Source organism: Salvelinus alpinus, chromosome 24 (assembly GCF_045679555.1).
Source record: "Salvelinus alpinus chromosome 24, SLU_Salpinus.1, whole genome shotgun sequence".
Taxonomy (NCBI): Eukaryota; Metazoa; Chordata; class Actinopteri; order Salmoniformes; family Salmonidae; genus Salvelinus; species Salvelinus alpinus.
Window position 1 is genome coordinate 5,161,935 of NC_092109.1, and position 25,195 is coordinate 5,187,129.

Sequence of the window (25,195 nt, forward strand, 5' to 3'; positions counted from 1 at the left end):
ACACAACACCGCAAAAAGACATTGGACAAAGTTGAATTGTATTGTATAACCCTGTCATGAAATATGACACACTCACCTTCCTTTATATTTTACGATGTGACGTCACAGGGGCATTGCTAATTGTCTCGATGTATTACCATACCAATTATTTGTGATATGTATTGGTTGTTGACAGAAGTAGTGCATGCACTAAGAATTGCAATACAACAATTCTGAACCACCCCCCTCACACACCTCCAGGAAACGTAACAGATTTTCTCCTACATTTTTGAGGTTTCTCAGTGAGACATAATTGTGTTCCAGTTCTATTTGATGGTCAATATTGAACTGGCGGATGGCTTCCCCCTGTCAGAACAATATGAACGCGGGCCCCAAATTCACTTCGATGCCAAGACCTTACCTTACCACAGGCATTTCCTATGCAGTAACAACACCCTCCATGTCTTTCCATATCACCCAGCCTGCCTGTAGACTAGCGAAACACGAGCAGTCAAGGCTCATACCCAGCCGTGTCGGTCTGTGGCTGGGCCATGTCCTTGGACTGACCCAGTAGCTGTACAGCATCCCAAACAGATGTGTGCTAACGTTATGGATTACACACACCGTGCCTGTTTATTCAAATGGCCACTGCAGTGAACTGGGCACACAGCCAGCATGCTAATCTGACTCAAATGAATATATTGATGGTAGTTGATGCAGGTTGGGCTACCAGAGCCTTGGGTTTTTACAGTAGGGTACTTTCTACAGTTACACCCTGTCCATGACAAGTGGTCCAACACACTGGGGGGAAGAGGGATATACTCATAATGCACAGTATTTACATATACTGTCAGGTCCATCATTATTTGCAGCCTTGATAAATATGAGCAAAAAGACTATAAAATGTATAATACAAATACTGAGCTATATTGTATGCTCCAAAAATGTGGGAAATTATTAGTTATTTTATACTAATACAATTGCCCAGAGACAAATATTTTGTTTAACAAGCAATGAAGAAAAATCTCAAAGAATTGGGGTCAAAATGATTGGCACCCCTGTTTTCAATATTCTAGCACTCTTCCCCTGCGAGGATAACGAGACTGAGCCTTTTTCTAAAATGTTTTATGTGAATGGAAAACACTTTGGGAGAGATCTTAGACCATTATTCCATACAGAATCTTTCCAGTTCCTTGATATCCTCTGTCTGCTCTCATGGACCGCCCTATTACATTCAAACCATTTTGTGGTTAATTAACAATTTCTTTGTGGATTTTTATTCATGCTTGGGGTTATTGTCTTGCTGGAAGATCCATTTGCTGCCAAGTATCGGCCTCCTGGCAGAGGAAACCATATTGAAAATCGGAAGAATATGCAGAAAAGTACCTCAGATCTACAGGTAAAATATGGTGGTGGATCTTTGATGTTACGGGGCTGTTTTGCTTCAACTATTCCTGGGGCTCTTGTTAAGGTCAACGGCATCATGAACTTTACCAAGTACCAGGACATTTCAGCAAAAAACCTAGTTTCCTCTGCCAGGAGGCTGATACTTGGCAGCAAGTGGATCTTCCAGCAAGACAATAACCCCGAGCATGAATCAAAATCCATAGAAATAAATGGTTAATTTACCACCAAATCTACATTTTTCAATGGCCATCCCAGTCTCCCGACTTGACCCATTGAAAACCTGTGGTTTGAATTGAAGAGGGCAGTCCAGAAGCGCAGATGAAGGATATCAAGGATCTGGAAAGATTCTGTATGGAAGAATGGTCTAAGATCTCTCCCAAAGTGTTTTCCAATCACATCAACAACAACAAAAATTAAAGGCTCAGTGGCGTTAACCTCGCAAAGAGTAATACTCTGTTAGAGTATTGAAAACAGGGGTGCCAACAATTTTAACCCCTATCTTTATGAGATCTTTTTTTTAAATTGCTTGTTAAACCAAATCTATTTCTCTGAGCAATTGTATTAGTATAAAATAATAAAATGTAAAAAAAAAATTGCATACAATATAGCTCAGTATTTTGTATTTATTTTATGCAGTCTTTTTTGCTTATATTTATCAAGGGTGCCAATAATTATGGACCTGACTGTATTTATATATTTGCATATGTATATTTTTTGCATTTTACCACTATGGATTATGGTTGATGTTTGTCTGGTGTTGTCCTACAGATAATGGACTTGTCCTTCAGATTAATCCTGTACACAGGTATTGCCTTATCCTGACAACAGAGTTGATTGATGCTTTATCCTGATAGAATTACACCAGTTGTAAAGGCATGGACTCCCATTCACTTCAATGTGCAAATCCACTTAAAAATGCACTCTAAATCTGTGAAAAGGTTGTTACATTGACAAGTTCAACCACCTTACCTCACGCCTAGTCAAATAAGGGTTAATAACTTTGACTAATTAATCATTTATGAATTAGATTTTACCACAGATTATCATGCATAACCTGACCACAGAGAATGTGTCGGAGTTCACCTGTGAGGAATGGCTGTCTAAGACCAAAGGGCCCAAGAGGACCATGATATGCGAGCTGGCTGCCGTGGTGGACGAGGAGGAGATGGTGGAGAGCACCACCTACATTATCCAGGTCAAGACCAGTGACATCGGAGGTGGCTCAGTCAGTCTGTGCACAGACAAACAACACATTCTACAGTCCTCATTAAAGGCCATCATGTTCATGTGACTGACCAGGGCCTGTATTCATAACGCATCTTAGAGTAAAACATACTGATCTAGGATCATTTTTGCCTTTTAGATTATAATAAATGGGCAGGGGGGGACCTGATCCTAGAAAAACAATCCTACTCCGAGTCACTTTATGAATACAGGCCCAGGTATCAATCTCCAGACAACATTATTCCACAGAACTAAAGCCTAGTCATTACTGTAGTTCCCCGAACCACATTTACATCAATCTTCTGTAATCACAGTGTCCCTCACTCTCTATCTTGCACTGCAAATCAACACCAATTTATTATACACTACCCCAGATCCAGCTTAAGTCCTGTTCCTAACTAGCTGAGATGTTTGTTACAGTATATCCTCCTGATTCACTTTATCTCTGTGGCACAGCGGAGCCTCTTTTCTGCTTGGAGGGACGTGACGCTGCAGCAGAGGTGGAATGCGACATTCCATTTAGACTCATATAGGCTAATGAATGAGATACTCCTCTGAAAGCTGTTGCCGGGCTTTGCTCCTTTGCCGTACAGTTTTCCACCGCAGAGGAGAGGCAGGCTGCTGATTGACACGATAGAGGAGCTAGGTGTTTGAGCTCACTTCAAAAAGCTCCTCGTTCTGCCCTTGGCTGCCAGTGTTACTGAAGACATGGCCCTCATCTTCCCGCCGAGCCCGTGTGTGTGTGGGGGGGATAATGAGCAGAGCTTTCACACACACCGCATCAGAGAAGCACAAACTGCGATTTCAACATTACACACACACACACACACACACACACACGCGCACACACAAGCACATAAGTTAAAGACATGTGAAGCACACACACACAAACATGCAAGCACATGAGTCACATGTGACTCAGAGGAAACAGGGATTTAATTTGATAAGGTAGTTGGTTAGTTGTTAATAGTGGACTATTTCAAAGGCAGTCTATGGAAGTAAATATTTTAGTGATTTTATACATTTTCAAGGATGTCTGACAGATGGTGAAGTGATGTCTTCAAAGGCAGAATGTTAGTGGCTAATGGGGAAGGTTTACAGAGACCTTTGGGGTGAAATTAGGTTTATATAATCTGTGTTATTGTCTGGCGACGGGGAATGGTTATTGGTGAATAGATTTTTATGAAGGCTGTACTTTCAGCTGATTTAAAAAGCAGGCATTTAGGTTTGTAAAAGTGTAACAAAGGGGATTCAGTTTGCATGGCCTTAAGCTCAGAGGGTTAACACAGTCTTGTGGTGCCCATGAGACCCGGGTTCGGAGCCCAGTCAGCCACAAAATCACTGCAGCTTTTCATAGAAGTTGGTGACTCTCCTCCCTCTCTCTCCACAGGTGCAGGCACTGACGTCAACGTGTGGATCATTGTGTTTAGGGAGAGCCGTGACACTGGGAACCTGGCTCTGAAATCCCAACATTTTGATCACAAGCGTGATCCGTTTCCCTGATGTGCTCCGCATCGGGGAGCTCTCCAAGGTCCGGGTGTGGCACGACAACTCAGGTCAGCCAATCAGTCATCAGGAATATGATGGCATGACCGGGAAGGGAGCCAATTGCAATCACAGTGAACAAGTCAAAATAAGAAACCTGCATACCTATTGGTTCTATCAAATCAAATGTTATTTGTCACATGCCTTGTAAACAACAAGTGTAGACGAACAGTGAAATGCTTATTTACGGGCCCTTCTCAACAAAGCAGAAAGAAAAAGAGGGAAATAATCGAAAAAGAATCACACAAGGAATAAACACACAACGAATAACGATAACTTGTCTATATACACAGGGCACCAGTACCGAGTCGATGTGCAGGGGTACGAGGTCATTGAGGTAGATATGTACATATACAGTAGGTAGGGATACTGTGACTAGGTAACAGGATAGATAAAACAGTAGCAGCAGCATATGTGATGAGTCAAAAGAGTTAGTACAAAAAGGGTCAATACAGATAGTTAAATAGTTAACCAATAGTTACCCGGACTAACTATTTAGAAGTCTTATGGCTTGGGGGTAGAAGCTGTTCACGGTCCTGTTGGTTCCAGACTTGGTGGATCGGTACCACTTGCCGTGCGGTAGCGGAGAGAACAGTCTGTGACTTGGGCGGCTGAAGTCTTTGACAATGTTTAGGGACTTCCTCTAAAACTTCCTGGTATAGAGGTGCTGGATGGCAGGGAGCTGTACGCCCCGTACCTAAATCTGCATTGTGTATTTATGCACCGACTGTGAACTAGGTCGTTTTTATGATATATTGTTTATCACGCCTGTCTATTTCATACCCTGTCAGTTGTTTCATACTCTACTGATATGTCATGATCAGGGCCTGCTCCAGGGTAGCACATAGAATACATCGATGTAAAAGATGAGGACCTGGACAAGACGTTCCGTTTCCCATGCGACCGCTCTTTGGCCAAGAATGAGGACGACGGTCAGATGAGGACGACGGTCAGATCACGAGGGAGTTGGCCTGCGCCAACAGCGGCATCCTCGACCTCAACGAGAAGACCTGTAAGATCAGTTGCACACAAGCCTGACTTCTCTTTAGTAGGGCCGAGCATTTCTCCTGGTAAGGCTATGCAGTCAGGAAGAATTCCTGGCTCTTGTCTTTACAGTGTTCCAATCAGATCATAATGAAATGACTGTAGTGTACTGTAATCTACTTGGAATCCTATCCTATTGCAATCCAGTCCTCACATAACCCCAGTTGCACATTTTTGTCCTAGTCTTCTAAGCCCTTGATTAGTTGAATCAGGTCTGCAACAAAAATGTCCAACATTGGGGTTATGCAAGGGCTGGACACTGACTGTACTAATGACCTACGTTTGCCTAATGGACTGTTCAAGAGAATTCGGTCCCCCCAGGGCCAAGCTAACGCATTGTGTCTGTACTTTTGTTTGAAAGAATATGCAATGATTACCACCACGGTGGACACAGACGACGCAGAGACCATCTGGATCGCACTGGAGGGGAAGAAGGGGCAGTCAAAATAAATTGTGACGGAGAACTCCCAAGAAAAAGAGGTTCTTGCGGTACGCTGCTCTTGGGCTTGTGTTTGTGTAAAGAATAAGCAGAAATGATTGGGTTGGAGGGTTTTTCTCTGTTAGGCCAGCCAGGCTTAGAATGATCTCACTTGGCACTAAGAGCTCTTTTACAGACTGATGAGTCAGGCCTCTACAACAGTGTACTCTGCTCTTATGGAATTCAATCACTAGTAGTAATAAACTCGTTAGACATCGCCAGGCATGAAAAGAGCTCATAAAATCGAATCCACACCTATTTGTTTCAGATCAAATTTTTGCAAAATGTATTTAATGAAGCTTGTAATATTCTTTACTGCTTTTCGCGCAATGGGTCTTATTTTCATTCAGAGGAAGTTCTCCAAGCAGCTGGGTGACATTGCTGGCATCTGCCTGGGCCACACTGCCAAGGATGGGAAGGAGGTGAAAGGAGAGGCATTCTGTGGAGGAGGTCGTCGTCATAGAGAAAGAGCTAAACAACAGGTGAATGACCCCTAGCCTGACCCCATGTACTGTATATCAACCATCTGGTGCTTATTCGGTAGGGTACAAAATCCTGCAGCTAGAAACATATTGTGTGGAAACTCACAAGTTCTCCATCTTGTGGAAGAGAGAATCACTCCTTTTCATATCCCTCCTGTCCCAGGATCCTATTAATCTGCAACGCACTGATCCCACTCTCCCTGAAGAGGGACGAGTTTGTGACCAAGACCATCGAGAGCTTCGCAAGCAAGGCCCGGAGACTGGTAACCATCAAGTACGATATCATCACGAGCAACGAGAAGGGGGTGGGCACCGATGCCAACGTCTTCATTAGCATCTATGGCTCCAACTGCTGCGGCGGAAGTTCCGCGACCTGTTTGAGCGTGGCAAGACGGACCGCTTCCTGCTGGAGTTGCTGGACTCAGTCCCAGCTGGACTGTGTGGAGGTCACCAACACGGCCAACGACATAACCATCTTCCTGTGTGGGAAGTGGCTGGACACCAAGAAAGTGAACTGCCAGATCTTCAGGGTCCTCTACCCAAAGTACTAAAGACCTCATATTGAGAGTTCTCCACTATATCAAACACTTACTATAAGCCTCGGGGCTCAATTGCACAGCCGAGCAGGAAAGGCCTCACAGTATGTTGGACCATTTCCAAGCATCTTCGTGATGGAGAGATGTAAACTAAGTGGAGTTTGGATGTGAGCAGCCATTTCATTTTCCCATGGACGTTTTTTATTGCTTCAACACAGTCATGCTCTCACGAACAGAAAATGTTTATATTTATTACTATATTTTTTGAATATGTCATAGTGTCTCTGTGTGTGTGTATGTATATATATATTGGACTTGTTGGACTCAATATATACTACGTGAGGAAATGGCCTGGACTTGATGGCTAAAACACAATAGTGTCAAAAGGTCAGGTAACATGATCGTGCCACAATTTTTAAGAACCTATTAGGGATGACATGTTGCAAATGAGTTTTGTAAGTGTATACAGTTTTGTACTGCTTATTCAAAACACTTGTTTCTGAAAACATATTTTTTAGATGCTTTGTCAGATGTGTTCAGCTGCAGGTGAGATTGATTACTTTGAAGGGAGCCTCGGAAAACAAATCAAAACATGATTGAGACATGATCTCCATCCTGATGATGTTGACATTCTCAATGAAAGTATTTTTTGAAAAACATTTAGAGGCATGGCTAGCTGGTCTTCTAGAGACAAGTTAGCCTCCACTCACGCACACCCATGATACACCTTCCATTTTATCAAATTTATTACAAAAAGAGCACATACAAAAAGGATAATATACAAGCCTTGAAATAAAATTGAAATTGAAATAAAAAATAAAGGAACAGTTTGGGTTTAGCGATGCAACTTTTTAAATCATTATTAGTAGTAATAAATAAAGTACAAAATTCCACCAAATGTGAATCTAACATTTTACACAATACGCTCATCCAGATCTTCATCAACACACTCATCATTAATGAGCTATTGCTTTAATATTAATGATAAATAGTTCTACTCTCCGATAAAATATCCTATATTGAAAAACATTGCGCAGTCACAGCTAAAACAGCAGATATCTCATACAAAGGTGGTGGTTGCCCTTTCACTGGCAGTTTTTGGGATATTTTCTCTTTTCTTCAGTTGTTTGTTTGTCAGATGCAAGCAGCAGCAAAATGAATTATTTTGTATTATTCTTAGTGTAATCTGCAAATATTTTCACCATATACTTATCTACCATCGAGAATATATATACATATATATCCAAACCTGAGAAAAACATGCATTTTTAGTTAGTTTGTGCTTTAAGAGATCCTCTGTTCTTGGTTTCCCTTGAGAGAGGATTGTGAAGGGAAACATTGGATGGGTTCCGAGTGACAGGGATGGACGGTCATGAAAAAAGAAAGGGAAAGGAAAGATGGGAATAATTAGTGTAGCGTCGATGAACACAGTGAAGCGTGCCTCTTTCTACAAAAGGTTTTGGTCAAATATTTCATACATTTTTTATAAAACAAAGTTATTTTAAAGGATGGATCTGATTAGGTACGATTTAGAGTTTAACTTTAAAAAAAAAAAGGAGAAAAACTGGTTTATGTTCAAATACTCCTAAATAGCTGCTTTCATTTCTCTCATAAGGTAACCACAGATCTATTTGGTTAGTGAAAGCATTAATATGCCAACCACGCCACCGGATGATCCCACACTTCACTTATGGGGGCTGACATATTTATTTCACCTTGCAGGTTGGTCAGTGGTGACCTTAAAGGGAGAAAGGAGGGAATAAGGGAGGAAAGACAACATTCTACACTATTTGGACATGGATTTTGGGTAAATGAGTGAGTGTGGTTTAAATCATACGGTAATATCTCTTGACACTAGAAGCGAGGCACTTGTTGGACTCAAAACGACATGTTTTTCTGGAAAAGAGGTAAGGAGAAATATCCCATGACAAAGACGAGAAGGAACATGCTTTGTAAACAGACAGGGTGGAAGGATGAGACGCAGGGAGCTGGAAATGACAGAGTATATAATAATGATGATAATACATCTATGTTCGTGAACTGTTATGCCAGTGAGAGGGTTCCCATGTTAAAACTAAGAGTGCAAAATGAGAAAAAGGAAAACAATTCAAATTAAAAACCATTTCACTTCATTGCAGTTTGTCCACTACGTCACAGCATAGGGGATAAGGGAAAATTGCATTGAATGGAATGTAACCAAGATATCCACAGCACCACATGAGAAGAGCAGGCTAGACAGCTCGGGACAGTAAACATAGCACAGCCGGCTCGGGGAGAGATCAAACAGCAGGGCTTTTTTTGTTTAATTTCTTCAGGAAAATTACAACTGCATGCGGAGCATTCCCATTTAAAACAACGCAAAAATGAGGTAAATCATTTTTTGTTGTTGTTTCTAAATAAATTGATTTAAATTGCAACAAAACAAAAACTATATAAAATTAAATATGTACCCATGATATCTACAGTTAGTAATAAATTATGATTGTTAAATACTTAAGGCATCTCAACTGACAACACCCTGTGTAAACTATCAAAACATCCCATAGAAAACTCCACTAAAAGGAGGAGGCAGTATCAACACTGGCAGTGCACAGGACAGTAAGGGTCTGTCCCAATCCTTCACAACTAAGTCCACAGGGCAATTACATTGTTCCTAATGCTTCAATACTGAGTCCACAATGCATATGACAGAGAGGTTTTTAAGGATTGGCACTGCTATGTAGTGTTTATGCACGTTGACTTAGACGTCACAGGGCAACAGACCAAAAGGAAAACATAAATTATCAACATTTAAATCCTTCTTTTTTTTCACAATAAAAGTGTTCTATGACCCTTATTTTGCCCCCCCCCCCCCCCCTCCTCTGTCCGTGTGCACTGTGGATACTGCCCCCATCACACAACATTCTACATTGTTGTTCTAGCAATACAGCATAGAAACCAGCATAGCAACAACGAGGGGAGATCTGTCACACAAAAACACAAGTTCAACAACTAAGCTCCTCCCTCGGTCCAAAACACTGCGTGTTTATATACCGAAATATACAGAAACCAACGCAAATGCAATACCAAAGAAAGAGGTTGTTGCTATATCTATCATCACGTGTGCTTGTTCTTTAGGCATTAAGGTAAACGTCACAATAGGATTCCATTTTGTTTGCCACCAAAAAGGGGCAGGATGAACACACGCTACAGGTCAGGGACAGCCGCTGACGTGGTGCTCAGTTCTTTTTTCTTTGTTAGTGTTGAGAAAGATAGTCACAGCTCAGATTAACTAAGTCATGCACAGACAACCCCCTCCCCTTGTAATTTTTTTTGTACGCTAACACAACAGCCCAAGCCAACATTGAAACATGCATTTCATTACACTGCTCAGCCATAACGCCTGCGCCAGGAGGGGATGGCACAGAGTCGCTGTTTCCAGGGCAGCTAACCCTCCTGCATACCCAGAATGCCCCACACCTCACCCAGTCACTGCAGTGCATGATGGGGGATTGGGTCTTACTACATTTCTTTTTTGCATTTTTTTTTTAAAGTCCTTATTTGGCTTTGTATTCTACAAGCACTCCAATCAAACCACCGTTAATCTAACTTCTATAACTTCTATATTCCCCTTTAACACACACTTGAACCCGCACTTTAAGTTTGTCACTCATGATCACGCATTGGTTAAATACACACTGAAACCCACACACTGGGGCGGAACACACACGTTAACCCGTGCTGCGGCAGGTCAAGCGATACCATAACTCATTTGGTGAAACACTCACTCACCTGTGTTATTTACTCAAACACACGCCAACCCAAGCATTGGGACAGGCCAACATGGCAGCGGTGAAATAGTCGTATTATGTCCCGACACTGATGACAGCATCAGTCCCAAGCAAATGTACAACTACTGTATTGCTGTGTCTGATACTGCTACTGTACTACCACAAATGATCTGTAGGCAAACATGGCGACAGGACTTTTACGTGATTGATTTAGATTCCTGTTGTGGCAGAATAAGCAAGGTGTGTGTGTGTGTGTGTGTGTGTGTGTGTGTGTGGCCGGCTGGCTGGCAAGTGGGGTAGTGTGTTAATCACTCAGTACATTAATGTCATGGCTTTAAGAACATGCTACAAAGACACAGGAAACAGGACACACACCTGCCTCCCCTACCTACAACAACACGACGGCAACAACACCCCACCTCCAGCAAGCAACTAGTAAACCCTGTGTGTGTGTGTGTGTGTGTGTGTGTGTGTGTGTGTGTGTGTGTGTGTGTGTGTGTGTGTGTGTGTGTGTGTGTGTGTGTGTGTGTGTGTGTGTGTGTGTGTATGTGTGTATGTGTGTGGTGTGTGTGTGTGTGTCTTTTTGCCGGGGATGTGCTTTTATTGAGAGAGAGAAAGAGAGAGAGAGGGACTCCATTCTCTCGTGCAGTAAGTAATCCTGGATTGGCTCAGTAAAGCGTGAGTCAGAGGGTGATGTCACATGACGTCTGGAGACATTTGGCAAGCACCCGTGTGAGGAGGGACCAGGGCCGGGGTGGATGGGAGCAGGAAACACACCAGGGTGATTGACAGCAGCCAGGCCGTCAGGCTTCACCCCCTGGGCCATCAGCTGTCAGGATGGAGCTGCGTCTCGATGTCCACGCGGCAGATTGGACACTTTCTGCTGGTCGCCAGCCACTGGTCCACACAGCCCTGGTGGAAGAGGTGCATGCATGGTAACCGCCTGGACGGGCGAGGGGAAGAAAAGGAGGAAGGTAAATCGTCTGGTCATCAATTCACATATATTGAAAGATAGAAATATACGGTATACACATCACACTGGTTCGGGATATTTGATATGCTCCCAAAGGTTATTGATTGACGAGACGCAGAAATGGACACAACAAATCACCTTTGGGAGCATATCAGTTGCAGCCTACTCATTATTCGGAGGGTCCTGACAGTCATTACCTGACATCCTCTGCGTCCTCCAGCATCGACAGGCAGATGGTACATTTCTCATCCACGTCAGTCTCCTCGTCTTTCTCACCAATCTTCATATCCAGAGGCTTCCTCTGTGGACCAATCGAATGACATATCCAGACTATAATCAAATGGGGTCATCAGTGCTCGAGAGTTTTTTTTTTTAAAGAGACAAAAGTCTTCAGAAGTAAGCGACATTGCTTTTTAACATATTTATTTTATTTTTTACTTGGATTGTATACAGCACCATAATCATACCACACAGAATGCTAACCTGTGCTTGTGTATCTATGACGAGTTTGTGTAGTTGAGGTGATTTGGAATCATGCTTTAGTGGTGAGGTACGCCTGTCTGAGACTTGTAAAGCCCACAGACCTTGAGGATGTCTTCTTGGTCTCAGACATTTGCAATATAGCTCCACTAGTGTGTATATTTGCAGCTGAAAGAACTGCCTCCTCACCTTCTTGTATTTGTGTGGGAAGGTGAATCTCTCTATGGTGGTCTGAACCGCTCCCCTACTGACACTTCCCAGCCTGTCTTCAAGCTGCAACAGCTCCTAGGGCACAGGAGAACAAGGCTTTAGACAGAACTTCACGAGGCATTTGCAATTACAAGTGCACTGCTAACGGGATATAGAACAGATAAGGCTTTGCCGTTAAAGCTAAATTGTTAAACATGTATAACACTAGTAACAACAGATATAGAACACAGTAAAACAGAATAGGGTAGGATACATCTAGAGATGGACGTTCACCTCGTAGCTCTCTCGTACAGCCGAAGCGTGGCGTGAGGGGTTGAGGCTTTGTAGAGCCAGCAGGTGTAGCTGGGGGTATGGATAGTTTCTGATCTCGTGCACAACCTGTCGAAAAACACACAAAACACTCCAGTCATTCACAGAACATCGGAAGATATGACCAAACATACAGCACGGGACAGAAGTCAAGCAAAAACCTAAACCTAAAAGAACAGCAAGACAGACGCCGAACAAAAGATGTAAACAGAGACAGACAGACAAACCACCGACATAGACCCCAAAACAGGCAGCACACAGTCTAAAGAAAAAGCTAAAGCAGAGATCTACAAAGACACTAAACAATAAAGATAGACATAAAAAAAAAAATACAACAAAGCAGAGACAGACAAAAACAGCCAAGTCATTGATGTACCACTTGAGCAGAAGTCGTGTTCCTGGGAAAGTGGTGCATTCTGGGGGATGCCGCCAGGTAATGCTGATAGTGCTGTGGAAGCTGCTGGAGCTGGTACTGATGGTGAGAGAGGCCAGCGTCCACACTGAGGTCCCTACGAACAGAGGGACAGTGAGCGACCTGGATTAACATCAACACAGAATATGAAGGCGTTTACAGACAGGCTGCGATAAATAGCAATTGAACCGCAAGAACATCGGCCTACTGTTAGGAGAGACCAGGTCCCCGGTTGTTGTCAGCTCGAATGTTGTCATTAAAACATTGTTTGATTGGTTGACAAGATTAACTCTGCTCATTGGTCAACCACGCACAGCGGCCGCTCAAGACTTCAGCTAATTTCATATTTTGGCACCTCGAGCACCGGGCTAGCAACGCAGTTCACGGTAGCGAACCGCTTCTGTAAAGTGACCGATGAACAATGATCAAATCAAACTTTATCGGTCGCGTACACAGTTTAGCATGTGATATATCAGGTGTAGCGAAATGCTCATGTTACTAGCTCCTTACAATGCAGTAAAAATGTCAAAACACTTCAAATGTAAAGTGGAAGAAAATACACAAAAAGAAAAAAACAAGAAATCAAGAACGGCAGGACAGTTGAGCTATGATCTATGCTCAGTTTAGCATTTACCTCCCAAATTGTTAAGGTTGGGATTTGGAACGGGTATGCTAATAATAGATCCGTTCTTATGAGTAACTACCCAAAGCCATAAACACTCCCGAGGTGCTTCCTACAGGCAGGTGGAGACACACCTAAATCAACAAACACACTAATGCCAGACAGACGTGGCGGTGGAACAATGACTTAACGTCTCCACGGTTCCCGGTTTCATTTCAAACAGTGACTCACCAGTCTGTGCCCTCTGCCAGGTAGCGCGGCTGCTGGCCGATTGGCTGGGGGACGTGGAGGGGAGGGGAGTAGTCATACCCCGAGCGGAGCCTGTGAGGGTTCAGAGGAACGCGCTCCTGCGTTCGCCTGCACGGAGGAGGCATTTACATCCATTAGCATTTGTAAATTGGAGGGGCTGTAGTGCTCTAATGTCTGTTCGTGTGTGTGTGTGTGTGAGAGAGAGAGCGAGAAAGAAGGAGCGATAAAGTGTATCAAAGAGTGTGTCTTAATGAGCATCCAAGAGTGTGTTTAACTGAGCATGTCAAAGTGTCTAGAAGAGTGAACTTAAAAAAGTGTGTGGTCATACCGGGAGTGTGGGAGGATCCTGCGGTGCTGCGCCTCTAGAAGCTGCTGCTGGATGAGGTATTGCTGGTGTAAGGCCTGAGGTAGAAACGGAGGCCCCTGGACGTCCTGGAACTGAGGGGGGGCCGGCAGGGCCGGAGGTTGGTGGGGGGCTGGGGACAGGTGAGGGGCCAGGCCAGTCTGGGGGGGCTGGCTGGCATGGCCCAGGGGGAACTCTGCTGAGATGGGAGCCTGGGGGGCCGCCAGGTTAAAATGTCGGCAGGAGGTAGCATGGCTGTGCTGATGCCTGGTGAAGTGTGCTCCTGCGGGAGACAAGCGCACCCAATCAGGATTCAGAGGAAGTAGGCCTCAACCAATCAAGACAAGACCGAAAAGACACACAGCCAATCAGACGACAGAGAATCACACCCACCCAGAGAATAGACAGAGTGATCAACCAAGACAAGAGAACACTCACCCAATCAGAGAAGACGCCAGAGAGAGTAGAAAGATTGAGTGATCACACCAATCAGACAGACAGTGAACAGCCAAACAGATAGAGGGAGTCAGTCACACTCAATTAAACATCACACAGAACTACACAGACATTTTACATTACATTTTAGTCATTAAGCAGATGCTATTATCCAGAGCGACTTACATAAGCAATTATAGTTAAGTGTATTACTCAAGTCACCTCAAAACAGATCTTTCACCTAATCGGCTCGGGGGATTTGAACCAGCGACATTTCAGTTACTGTCCCAACGCTCTTTACCGCTAGGCTACCTGCCGGCCACAGACCGGTCTAATGATAGCACAATCCCACAAAATCAGACAAACAGTCTGACAACAGACAGGAGACGTACAAATCATTCTCAGACAGAAACCAAAACCACGCACACAGACAGAGTTTTAACCAACAGTCAGGACACGATCGTAAAAACATATTCAGAAACAGACTGACAACCCTCCCCCCAGCACACACACACACACACACGAGATCATACAGATCAATTATACACAGAGAGAAAACAGAAAGTGACCTCACCCAGGAAGAAAACACAAAACAAGTGAAAGAGCAGATGAAGAACAGACAAAGTGGAGCGACCTTTAACCTCCAGACAGAGCCAAACTATCCAGCTCATATCCTGCCGTTCTACAGAGTCAGCTGGGAGTGAGGGGGGGGTTCATTGGTCACCGACCGACTGGCCTTTAGTTTGATTTGGACTTCGTGCAGGTCTCTGATAATATCAGCTAACTTTGATTTCAAGGTTTGATGTGGACTTTTGCTTAAGTAGGTTTGTATAAAAGTTAGAAATAAGTACCCTGGGTTTAATTGCACCTTGAATGAACATAGATTTTCATATGGTACGGAGTTGCAGTGTATGAGAATGTTTAACGTGGTGTGGCGGTACATAGTTTCAACGTTCAACATGCTACTTATTCACAAGGAATACAGCCACTGTCTACCTGCCTCTCCAGCTGTGAGATGTAACTGCAGTATTACCATCAGACCTCTGAGCACTAGGCCTATAGGCCTCTCTCATTATGGAGCCTGGCATTATGGGATCAACTGATAGATCCACCAGCCGCTTGGGGTCCGACTCAATAGTCTAAAGTGGGGTCCTCTCCTCGTCTCATTGTCTTATATCTTCGCTGATCTGGAATGACAGGGCAGGTGAACACAACATGGCAGATAGACATGCCAAAATTGCTTTCACTTGTCCAGGGCCCGGTTTCCCGATGGAACTTAAGCTTACAAGTTTTTTTAATTATGCATCTTTCCAACGGCCGAAGACGTAACATGCGTTTCCCAAAACACCACGAAGAAAGGTCGCTAAGTGCGTCGTTGGAGGGGGTTTCTATACTGATAAGATCGAAAGAAAGGAAGCACTGCTCTCGGATCAGCTTTCTCCATTCAAATAATAGCTTAACATTAGACGGATCAGCTCCTGGAGAGATATTACCACCTAAGGCTGCATAGATTGAGGTTGCTTATTCTAATGCTTACCCAATAAAAATTCACAAAATCACCGATTTGGCACATCATTGCCCGCATTTTTGGCTACACTTCATGAAATATATTGAGACAAATTACAGAAAGTAGCCTACAAGTAGCAAAATAGAACACAATTGAACATTAAATGTATTTCAATATGATTGAATAAATAGGCTTATAGCCTAAATAGTCTAATGCAGTCATCTTGGTTTTCATTTGATGCCTATTTTAATATGTCGCTTGTTTGTATCAATTGAAAAGACATTGGCAACTTTGTATATGTAGTAAACTTTACTCTGAAGTTATCGGCTGTCAGAGACGGATAAACAAAGTGATTCTATGTTTAGCGGACATCTGTGTATGAAGTCATGCGGGAGGGCAAAAAAGCATTTAAAAACGCACTTAGCGCTCTACAAGTGGTCTGAGGCAGGCGTTAGATTACGAGCGTTTAAATGCAACGTTAATAACAATGGTTTTGGCAAACAGCTCGGAGATTTAACGACGCTCCAACGAAGGTTCTAACGATGAACTTAAGATGCTTTTGGGAAACCGTCCTTCACACAGATCTGAAAGAGAACTGGGCTAGAAGGAAAGGACACAAGAGGAAGCCAATACAGACAATTAGACTATTGAGGTGCAGACCTGTAGCTAATCCTACACTTCCATCTGAGGCACGCTGCTGATGATATGTTCCCCATGTATCACCCCCGGGTTAATGCCGCCTCTCGGTCTGTCTCTGTTCCTCAAAGGAGGAGCTGTGAAGCGCTGGCCAACCTGCTGAATCAGCACACTGCTGGGTCGCAGCCAAACAATCAATATCCATTACACACAGAAGGGAGGTGTGGTGAGGAGGCAGCTGCTCCTTCAGGCCCCGTTATAGCCCCCCCAGATGTCTGAGCCGGGGAGCAGACACCAAGGTCTGGGGGGGGTAGTTCTTTCTCAGACACGCAGCCCTCATATAAAAGACCCACCGACTGACTATGAAAGGACAGGCCCCATATAGGGACATCTTTAAAGCCGTCCTAGTTTATTCAGCAAGCAGGTTATTCCTCACAAAGCCAGAACAAAAAAGCCAAAGTATTTTTATTTATTTGATGTACTCCATAGAAGGGTCCTTCGGAGGAAGGATAGTTGACATATAGGTGACATTTGTTCAACTTTTATATGCCTGTAGAGTATATTATGTTCAACAATGTATTGAAAAAAAATTGACAAATGAAAAATGCTATAATATTCATAAATGAACGTAAGAAAATTGTGATTGAAATCAAAATACTACTTATATTACAGAGCAAGCGGAAAAGCTTCATGTGACATCAATTCTTGCTTTGTAGCACCTACCGGATGAAGTCTTAAAAGGAGGCCAGCGCAAGGCCAAAATGTCACAAATATTCCAACTTCAATGAACTATTTCTCAATTAAGAGTTAAGATACAAAATGTCAAATATGTCAACAATCCTTCCTCCAAAGGACCCTTCTATGGAATACATTGTGAAAATCCCCAAAGTCATGTTCTTTTTTTGTTATAGTTTCGAGAGGAATCACCCAAGCTGTGTGCTTGGACTATTATTGTGACAATAAAACGATACTACTGAACTCCATAAATGATAAATGGCTCATAAAACAGCTATGCAACTTTGTTCTAATTTGATGCGGAGACAAGAGGGTTTAATCATTATCTTTACTGTTCAGAGGGGAATTTCAAGTAGCACTGCCTCTAATGATTATGATCAACAGAGGTGTACTTGATACTTTTTGCTGGTAGTTGAATCACATTGTGTAACCAATTCAAGTGACAAATTATTTTATCTGATACAGTGGTTGGACTATTTAAATTACAAACCAAAAGGTTACTTCAGATCAACTCAAAATTGTATAACCCCCCCCCCCCCCACTTCATAGCCTACGTAATTCAAAGCAGTTTGAATGTTCTAGTCACAAACCAAGATGACATATTCTGCTTGGTTGTTCTTTTGCTACAGTATATATTGCCCTGAGACACAGGAAACCCAGTGAACCTCAGCCATATGAGGAGAAATTGTGTTGGCTGGCTGAGGAAGTAGAGCGGAAAAAAAACTGTTGGCTTCTGGCTTTGGTGGAACAGAGGATGCCATTTCAAAGCATTTTCACTCCGTTCTGACGGAATGCTTTACATGCATGTTATTTTACAATATTCATAAATGTAAGAAAATTGGGATTGAAATCCAAATGCTACTTATATTACAGACCTCAATAACAAACGGTTAAACTGACCCCAGTAACAAAGGAGAAACATTATCATACATTTTTTTAGATTTGGATATAAGAACATCTCAGGGTGGATGTGTCCTATGATGACAGGGTTGTCCCCAGTATTTTTTAACAAAGTGTTGCTGCTGAGAGGGGGGGGGGGGGGGGGCACTGCCCCCCTTGGGACTCAAGAGATTGTTTCAGTTTTGAACACTTGCCACAAGGTGTGCGAGCACCCCTCTTACATTCCTTGGGAGAGAACCCTTGATGACTCTATTCATGAATTACACCTTATTTGGCACACATTGCACCACTGACACAGACTGAGCAGCATACGGCCTCTATAGCCTATTATTGACTGTCTGTCTGCTCATACCTCTGTGCTGAGCTCGGGCTGCAAATCTCCTGACTGGTGCATATCTGTGCTCAGACCCTCCAGAGCTGCACGCACACACCCAGCCCCTCCCTCATGGTGCGGCTGCGGCATCGCTCCCCCTCTTGACTGACAAGCCTGTAGCCCTGCCCACCCATGAATGCAGCAGTCTGACGTCCAACCCGGCTGGCTCTGCAGCTTTATAATCACTGCTACTACCCCCCCCCCCCCCCAACATAATCCCCATCTACACTACACACCCCATTCCCTCGGCAGCATAAGCATCCCATTACTTTACAGTGCACAAATAGAGGGGTGAAGAGGTAATGTGTAGGCTAATCAGTGCAGTAGCTATCAACCAATCATGAAGGACTTAGTACCTAGGTCTATCTGATGTAATGGCATGTAATGTGCCCAAGTGCAGGGTTTAGCAGGAAATTGGAAACTGGGTTGAGGGGGTAGCTAAGAAACACCTTATGTTTTACATATAAATAACCCAAAGTACCAAAAGTTTTGTAACTCATTATGGATGTAGGTGTCCGGTGCATACTAAAGTATAGTAAGATAAGGTGCGCATATCAATCCTAGTGATTTGTGCATTATTTCGTCACATGATTAGAATACACATGTTAAGTCTAAAGCGGCTGCTTGCATAGAACACTAGAGTAGGGTTGAATAATTTGTAATTGACTGCCGAATATGACCTTGTAAGTGTTTGAAGAACAAGGCGGTGACAATAACCTTTACCTGTGTGCGCTAGGTAGGAAGGCTATAAACCTTAGCCAGATATATTAGGTTATTTGGTTTTCCCAAAAACATGATGACCATTAAACGAGGGCAGTTTACTATCGAAAAGTGCTCTGCACTATCATTGTAGACTTTTATTTAATTGGTAATGTGTAGACCAAATTTAACACAATCTAGCCTAAATTTCTATCATCAACAAACAGGGCTAGCCGACATAACAAAAGCGACCCGTTTTACCTTTTCCTGGTACAAATATTTGGCCATTTTCAAGTTGCACTTAAATCGGATCCAACTTCGTCCGTGTATAAAACTGATACAACCACACAGAAGTCACTTTTGGACATTATCCAAAAGGTAAAACAAGGCCACTCACTGAGATTTTACGCTTCTGTCACAGATTTATACCGACTTAGGGTTGGATGCAATGTCTTTTACTGCAAAGTGTATTGAGCTGTCTTTTACTGCAAAGTGTATTGAGCGGTTCAAATGCATTTTAAATACAGTATCACTCATCGTATAAAAGGTGTTTTGCTAATTGAGTTCAGTTTGATGCTGATTGATCTAGCTCACCTGAACAGCTAGGTGCCATTCCATATTGAAGCAAGAGAGAATTATGCATCTAAGTGTATATGTCAAGGTAAAGACTTCACTTGTTCCTTGCGCTGTAGGGTTGTCAAAGTAAAAGTTTCACTTGCATAGTTTTGAGATACAGGCAAGTCTATCCATTTGCTAGTTTATATAGCAAATATAACAATTGAAATGCCTTATGTTGACCAACTCAGTCTGTACAGCTATTGAATGGCTGGTGCCACTTGTGTCAAAACTATTTTCAAGAACACCAAAGTCAACAGAACCGGCATAACCTCCATAGCATTTAAATCAGTGTTTTATGTTGTGTGTCATGTAGAGGAACTTCAAGGTGTGTATTCAGCCTCAAAACAAAACTCAAAATCTCCCGTCCTGGTCAGTTTCTGAAAGACACCAATTCAAGATTCATTATTTTGCAAAAGATTAAACGCCAAATTCATCAGTTGCGTGCGACATATGGTGCATATACGGAATAACACTTTTGTAACCAGATTACAACAATCTTTAAAAAACAAACCGAGACTGGCAAAAAAGGATGAAAGGAAGAAACAGATTTAGCTCACTATTACTACTACAGTAAACAACCAATGTGTTACAGCTGACAAGAGTCAAATACAGATGGAATGTGTATTGATTGGAGGGGGGGTGACTATGGTTCCAACATTAATCCCTGCCTCCCATGTCTCAGTCAAAATGTATTTTCCCAGTAGGATCAAGTGATTTGACTGTCCCTAATCCTATGATTGGGAGTAGGGAGAGAGCAGCACCTTGAAGTGCCTCCACAAGAGAGAGATGAGAGCACAGAGAGAGAGAGAGAGAGAGAGAGAGGGGGGACTGCCTTGGTGATGGCACGGTGGTGGGGACACACACACATGGAAATCAGCAAAAAGCACACTGAAGGTTAGGAAAAATACTACAAGTCTTTATTGGAAAATATTAGTATGTGTGGCACTGTGTGATAATAGTAATAATAATAATATAACTACATGCAAATAAAGACTAAAGGCAAGGCCCGACCATGCTCTGTAGGGTTAACAGAACAGAAGCAGCATCCAATGAGTAGATGTGTATGCTACAGCACATTTCAGTACAGCAGGGACATCTCTACACCAAGATTACATTGGAATCTGCTGTTCAATGTGAAAACATAAAAGTAATAAAAAATGATCATGCATTAGGTTCTAATACAAGGTAGAGAAACCACAACCAAAGAATAAAGACATTTTGATTCTAAAAGGAGTTCTACAGCAGTGCAGGATATACACATCCCTGTAAAATGGATAGCATTCTGTGGAGGTGTTGAGACTGGGGAGTTTAGCATGAGTGTGGATCACAAAGGGAATATTAAAAAGCAAGTCAAGTTAAGTCTCGCCGATCCGCTGTGACGAACTAAATGGGTTCATTCAATTAGAAGAGACAAAGGCTCGTACACACGTATAGGATTATGGCTGGCCGTTTAGCCACTAGAACAGGTGCATGGACCATCAAAGGTGGCAATTTAGGATCATTTGGGGAAAAGGCATGCAAATTAGAATGCAGATTTATTGCAGCCAGTTGTCCAATTGGTTAATTGTGATTAGGATGATAGCATTTGGAAGGGGGAATGAATGTGATTTGTTTCAAACAGGCTATCAGGTCCAACTGACAAATGCAAGGTGGTACAATGCACCTTAGATTCAAGAGGGATGACTGGAGACAGCTATCCACAAGTTCGATCAAGCCTGGCTATAATCTAATCGAGGGGCCAAGGGGTCAAAATGTATCCACTTTACAGAGATTTACAGCAGAATGTAGTCTATCCACACTGAATGGGAGAATCACAATGACATTTTGTAGTAATAGGTCTAAGGCTACAATGGGTTATTTACTAAAGAGCAACATGACAGTTTAAATAAAGACAAACTGTTTTCTAGAGAAGGTGTTATTCTTTAGTCTGTTACACAGAAGGATACGGTATGAGTGGGAGAACTCGGGTTTTAATGCCAATGTCGTCTTCAGATGGAAAGAGGAAATGAGGAAGAAGGGGTTCACAATACAGCTAGATGCAGAGAACAGGCAGAGGCTACGGCAGACAGCAGCAGATGATCGTTAGCTACACAATGGAAGGGGACAAAGGTCTGAGAAATGCGGAATGTAGCGCCAGCCTCGATACTATGGAACAGGAAAAAAGAACACAAATAAAAGCACAATGAAATCATTGGTGCTACTGCATGTCTCTTAAAATGCACGTTCATATTATTATTATTACATAATTAGTATAGCCTTTTACTGCATATCGAGGATGTTACTTATTTTGGTCGATTTGGCTAGTATGGTCTTTGCAATCGAGCGAAACAAAAGGCAATCAGTTGTGCTCGTGTTTTTCCTGCAATATATAATGTTAGCTTGATAGCTCAAAACTAGACATGGGGTTTGGTTTCGGGTTTGAGAGATTTTTTTTTTTTTTTTTTTACAAAGCTACGGGATAGCGTTTCTGACCGTACTATAGTTTACTAAGAAGAAAACGCGTCACTAGACTGCAGTGCATTTTAAAACACCTAACGTCAGCCAACCAGCTCAGATTGAATGTGGCAGTCGTTTTCGGGAGTTAATTGCATAATGAAAATGTATATAAATTGGGGATTTGGTAAGCCGACTTAAAGTACAGCCTCTGCCAATAACATTAAGCTACCTACACCAAATATTTCGCTGAAGTCAACTAACCCCACAAAACATACACTAACACTATATTGTCACTCGCCAAAACCAATACATAAGGGTAAACAATTGATGTCACTGATGTGATGTTCGCTAACCAGCTGCTCGATCCGAGTAAATACAACAGCTAGTTGTTAATGTATTAGTCGACGGTGTAAAACAAATTTACCCTTAGAGTACTGTAGGCCAAATTGGTAGAAACGACTCCGCTAGCCATATCCTACTGTACTGTTAGTAAGAAAATTGACTATTCTACTGATGGTCCTCGCGCGTCTATCAGCCTAATAGTAAGGCAGGCTCAGCCAGGGTGGCCCATACCAGATAAACTAGCGTTGTTGGCTGGCGAACTACCATTTTGCTTAGTTAGTTAGCTTGACAGGATAACATTTGGCTTTGACAATAAGAATTTCAAGCTAGAGAGGATTGCAAACATTACGCATTCGTTATAGTTACATCAGGTACACAAGTAGATTATTTCGTTTGACCTTGTTCGATTAGTTACAACCTTTAACGTTACTGCAAACCCAGATTTTATTCGCTCGAGCGAAGCTGAGCTAGCAGGCTGGCTAGCTAAACAGCTAACGTTAGCTGGCTGGCTAGCATTATTAGCTTGGCCTCTGGCACTGCAGATGGCAGCTAGCTTTAATATTTACATCATACAGGAACGAGAAAATACATAAAAAATGATATAATAAATACATAACTTTACCTCTATTTCTTACAGAGCCAAATACGGGAAGAACCAAATATCCGACATGTACTAACACCATCCTGGGTCCTTTGTTGTATCGCTAGCCTGTGAGACAGATGGTCCATGGAAATGGTCCCTTCCAATCCTTGCACATTCAAACGGACAGGGTGCTCAGCTGCCTGGCATACAAAGACAGAACGAACCAATCAATGAACACCTCTCTTAGTAAGCCTCTGCCTGTGGCACACGGGACAGCCAATCAAATCAGCGACTTGCGTTTTGTGAATTACAAAGAGGTGGGGATGTCCGTCTTCTGGACATCTACTCAAGTCAATCAAGCTCAGATCCATCCAGTGTTGAATATCATTGCATTTCTTTCATACCAACACACTATACTGCTAAAAATGTACACATTGTGTCATGTTCCTATATGTACTCCAGGACATTTTTGAAGGCCTATTATTTGAAAGGATATTGTCATGCCATGGTGTCCTGGCTAGACTCTCCAGTCTGCACCACCAGAATTAAGACAGGAGCTGAGCAAGTCTGACATGGGAACAGATGGAGAGGGGAGGGGGGGTCACTAAACTCAATCATTCTCTACTCAGTGGCAACCCTAATACCGCCTAGCCTACCCACCACTATAATCCCCTATGGTCTTGCACAAAGGACCCTGAGCTCTATACTGCACCCCCGCGGTCTGACTGTCGAGGCCTTTATGGAAGTCATGCTCCAGCCACAGATATAACCTAATTTACCCTTTAGTTTCATATCATATTGACTGAGAGACTGACCAACACTCTTTCACACCCCCACTATCAAACTGACCCTTTACTTAGTGTGACAAGTAATCACAACGGTCATATTGATCAAATCAACAAAAAAAAGGAAAACCATTCCTAAGCATTGTTGCCCAGATAAATCAGACAGACGACACCAGTTGAGAGTTTTGGTTAATTTTGTATTTTTGGTACAAAATATTAATATTCAGACAAAAATAGCGCTGCACTGATCTCGGAAGCCTGACGGGAATAAAAGCCCCAATCACATAGCTATCTTTGGATAAAAGGATATTCCTGCACACAGATTAACTTCTGAATTTATTTGCAGAGTCAAGCAAGTACACGGTGGACTTTTTTGTTTAATATTGTGTGTAGGCTACGATCGTTGGTGTGTGAAATTAATTGCGAACTCAATGCAGTTACAGCTCGGTAGTCCTCCAGCAGGCAGCAGTTAGCTGAAATGAAGTCAACACCATTTTCATACCTATGACATGGCGGGGGTAGGGGAAGGTAAATGGTGACATGCAATATGCGATATAAGCCTGTGGATTGTTTACAACATATTGAATAACCTAGTATTTTACCATTCATTTCAAGGACTCGCTTACTGGTACTTAACGATGGTCCTTACCTCTGTGAACATTTTGTTTTGATTTCTACTAGGATAGGGCCCTCTGGTGGTCAAGTGTGTACTCTAGAATCACAATTTCAATGAAAACGGCACAAACAAACAGCTACTCAGATATACAATCACCTCCTTCAGAGTTCCTTAAACTACCAGCACATAACAATTTAATTGATTTTCTAGACTAGTAGAATATCTATTAGCAATTGTTCTACTCACCAATGACAAGGGGACTAGCCATGGGAATTAGCATACAGCTGTAGTGGTGGCCCCAGGATTAACAGAGATGGCAGAAGGGCTCCAGGGTTGAGGTTAGGATAGGCAGATTGCACAGCGCCGGTCCCCCTTGCCTGACCTCTGACCCTGTCCCTTTGTGGGTGAGGGTCATATTGTTCATGAAGAGAGGGAGTCCTCTGTGCTGTTGGGGTACTGAATGAGGG

The 25,195-nt window shown here is 42.8% G+C and overlaps 1 protein-coding gene across 4 annotated transcripts; it reads right to left on the minus strand.

Moving 5' to 3' along the window:
• Positions 1-7,419: 7,419 nt before the first annotated feature.
• Positions 7,420-23,837, minus strand: LOC139551733 (E3 ubiquitin-protein ligase ARK2C-like). Of its 4 annotated transcripts, XM_071363039.1 has the most exons (10): positions 23,367-23,835; positions 21,913-22,111; positions 19,943-19,991; positions 14,049-14,346; positions 13,703-13,828; positions 12,814-12,946; positions 12,402-12,506; positions 12,108-12,203; positions 11,636-11,739; positions 7,420-11,408 (listed from the first exon to the last, which is right to left on the minus strand). In XM_071363039.1, exons 3-10 carry the CDS (start codon positions 19,989-19,991, stop codon positions 11,291-11,293), a joined length of 1,029 nt encoding a protein of 342 aa, XP_071219140.1. In that variant the 5' UTR covers positions 21,913-22,111; positions 23,367-23,835; the 3' UTR covers positions 7,420-11,290. The 4 variants fall into 4 exon arrangements, with proteins under 4 accessions (XP_071219140.1, XP_071219141.1, XP_071219139.1 ...); XM_071363040.1 differs by lacking the exons at positions 19,943-19,991; positions 21,913-22,111 and having other exon boundaries at positions 12,108-12,191; positions 23,367-23,837; XM_071363038.1 differs by lacking the exons at positions 19,943-19,991; positions 21,913-22,111 and having other exon boundaries at positions 12,108-12,200; positions 23,367-23,836.
• Between the last annotated feature and the right edge of the window lie 1,358 nt (positions 23,838-25,195).

Coding starts and splice junctions, on each gene's coding strand:
- LOC139551733 (XM_071363037.1), bottom strand. CDS start 23,427: ATGGTGTTAGTACATGTCGGATATTTGGTTCTTCCCGTATTTGGCTCT. Junction 12,947..13,702: donor CTGGCAGAGGGCACAGACTG/GTGAGTCACTGT, acceptor CTCTGTTCGTAG/GGACCTCAGTGTGGACGCTG. Junction 12,507..12,813: donor ACACGACTTCTGCTCAAGTG/GTACATCAATGA, acceptor GTTTTTCGACAG/GTTGTGCACGAGATCAGAAA.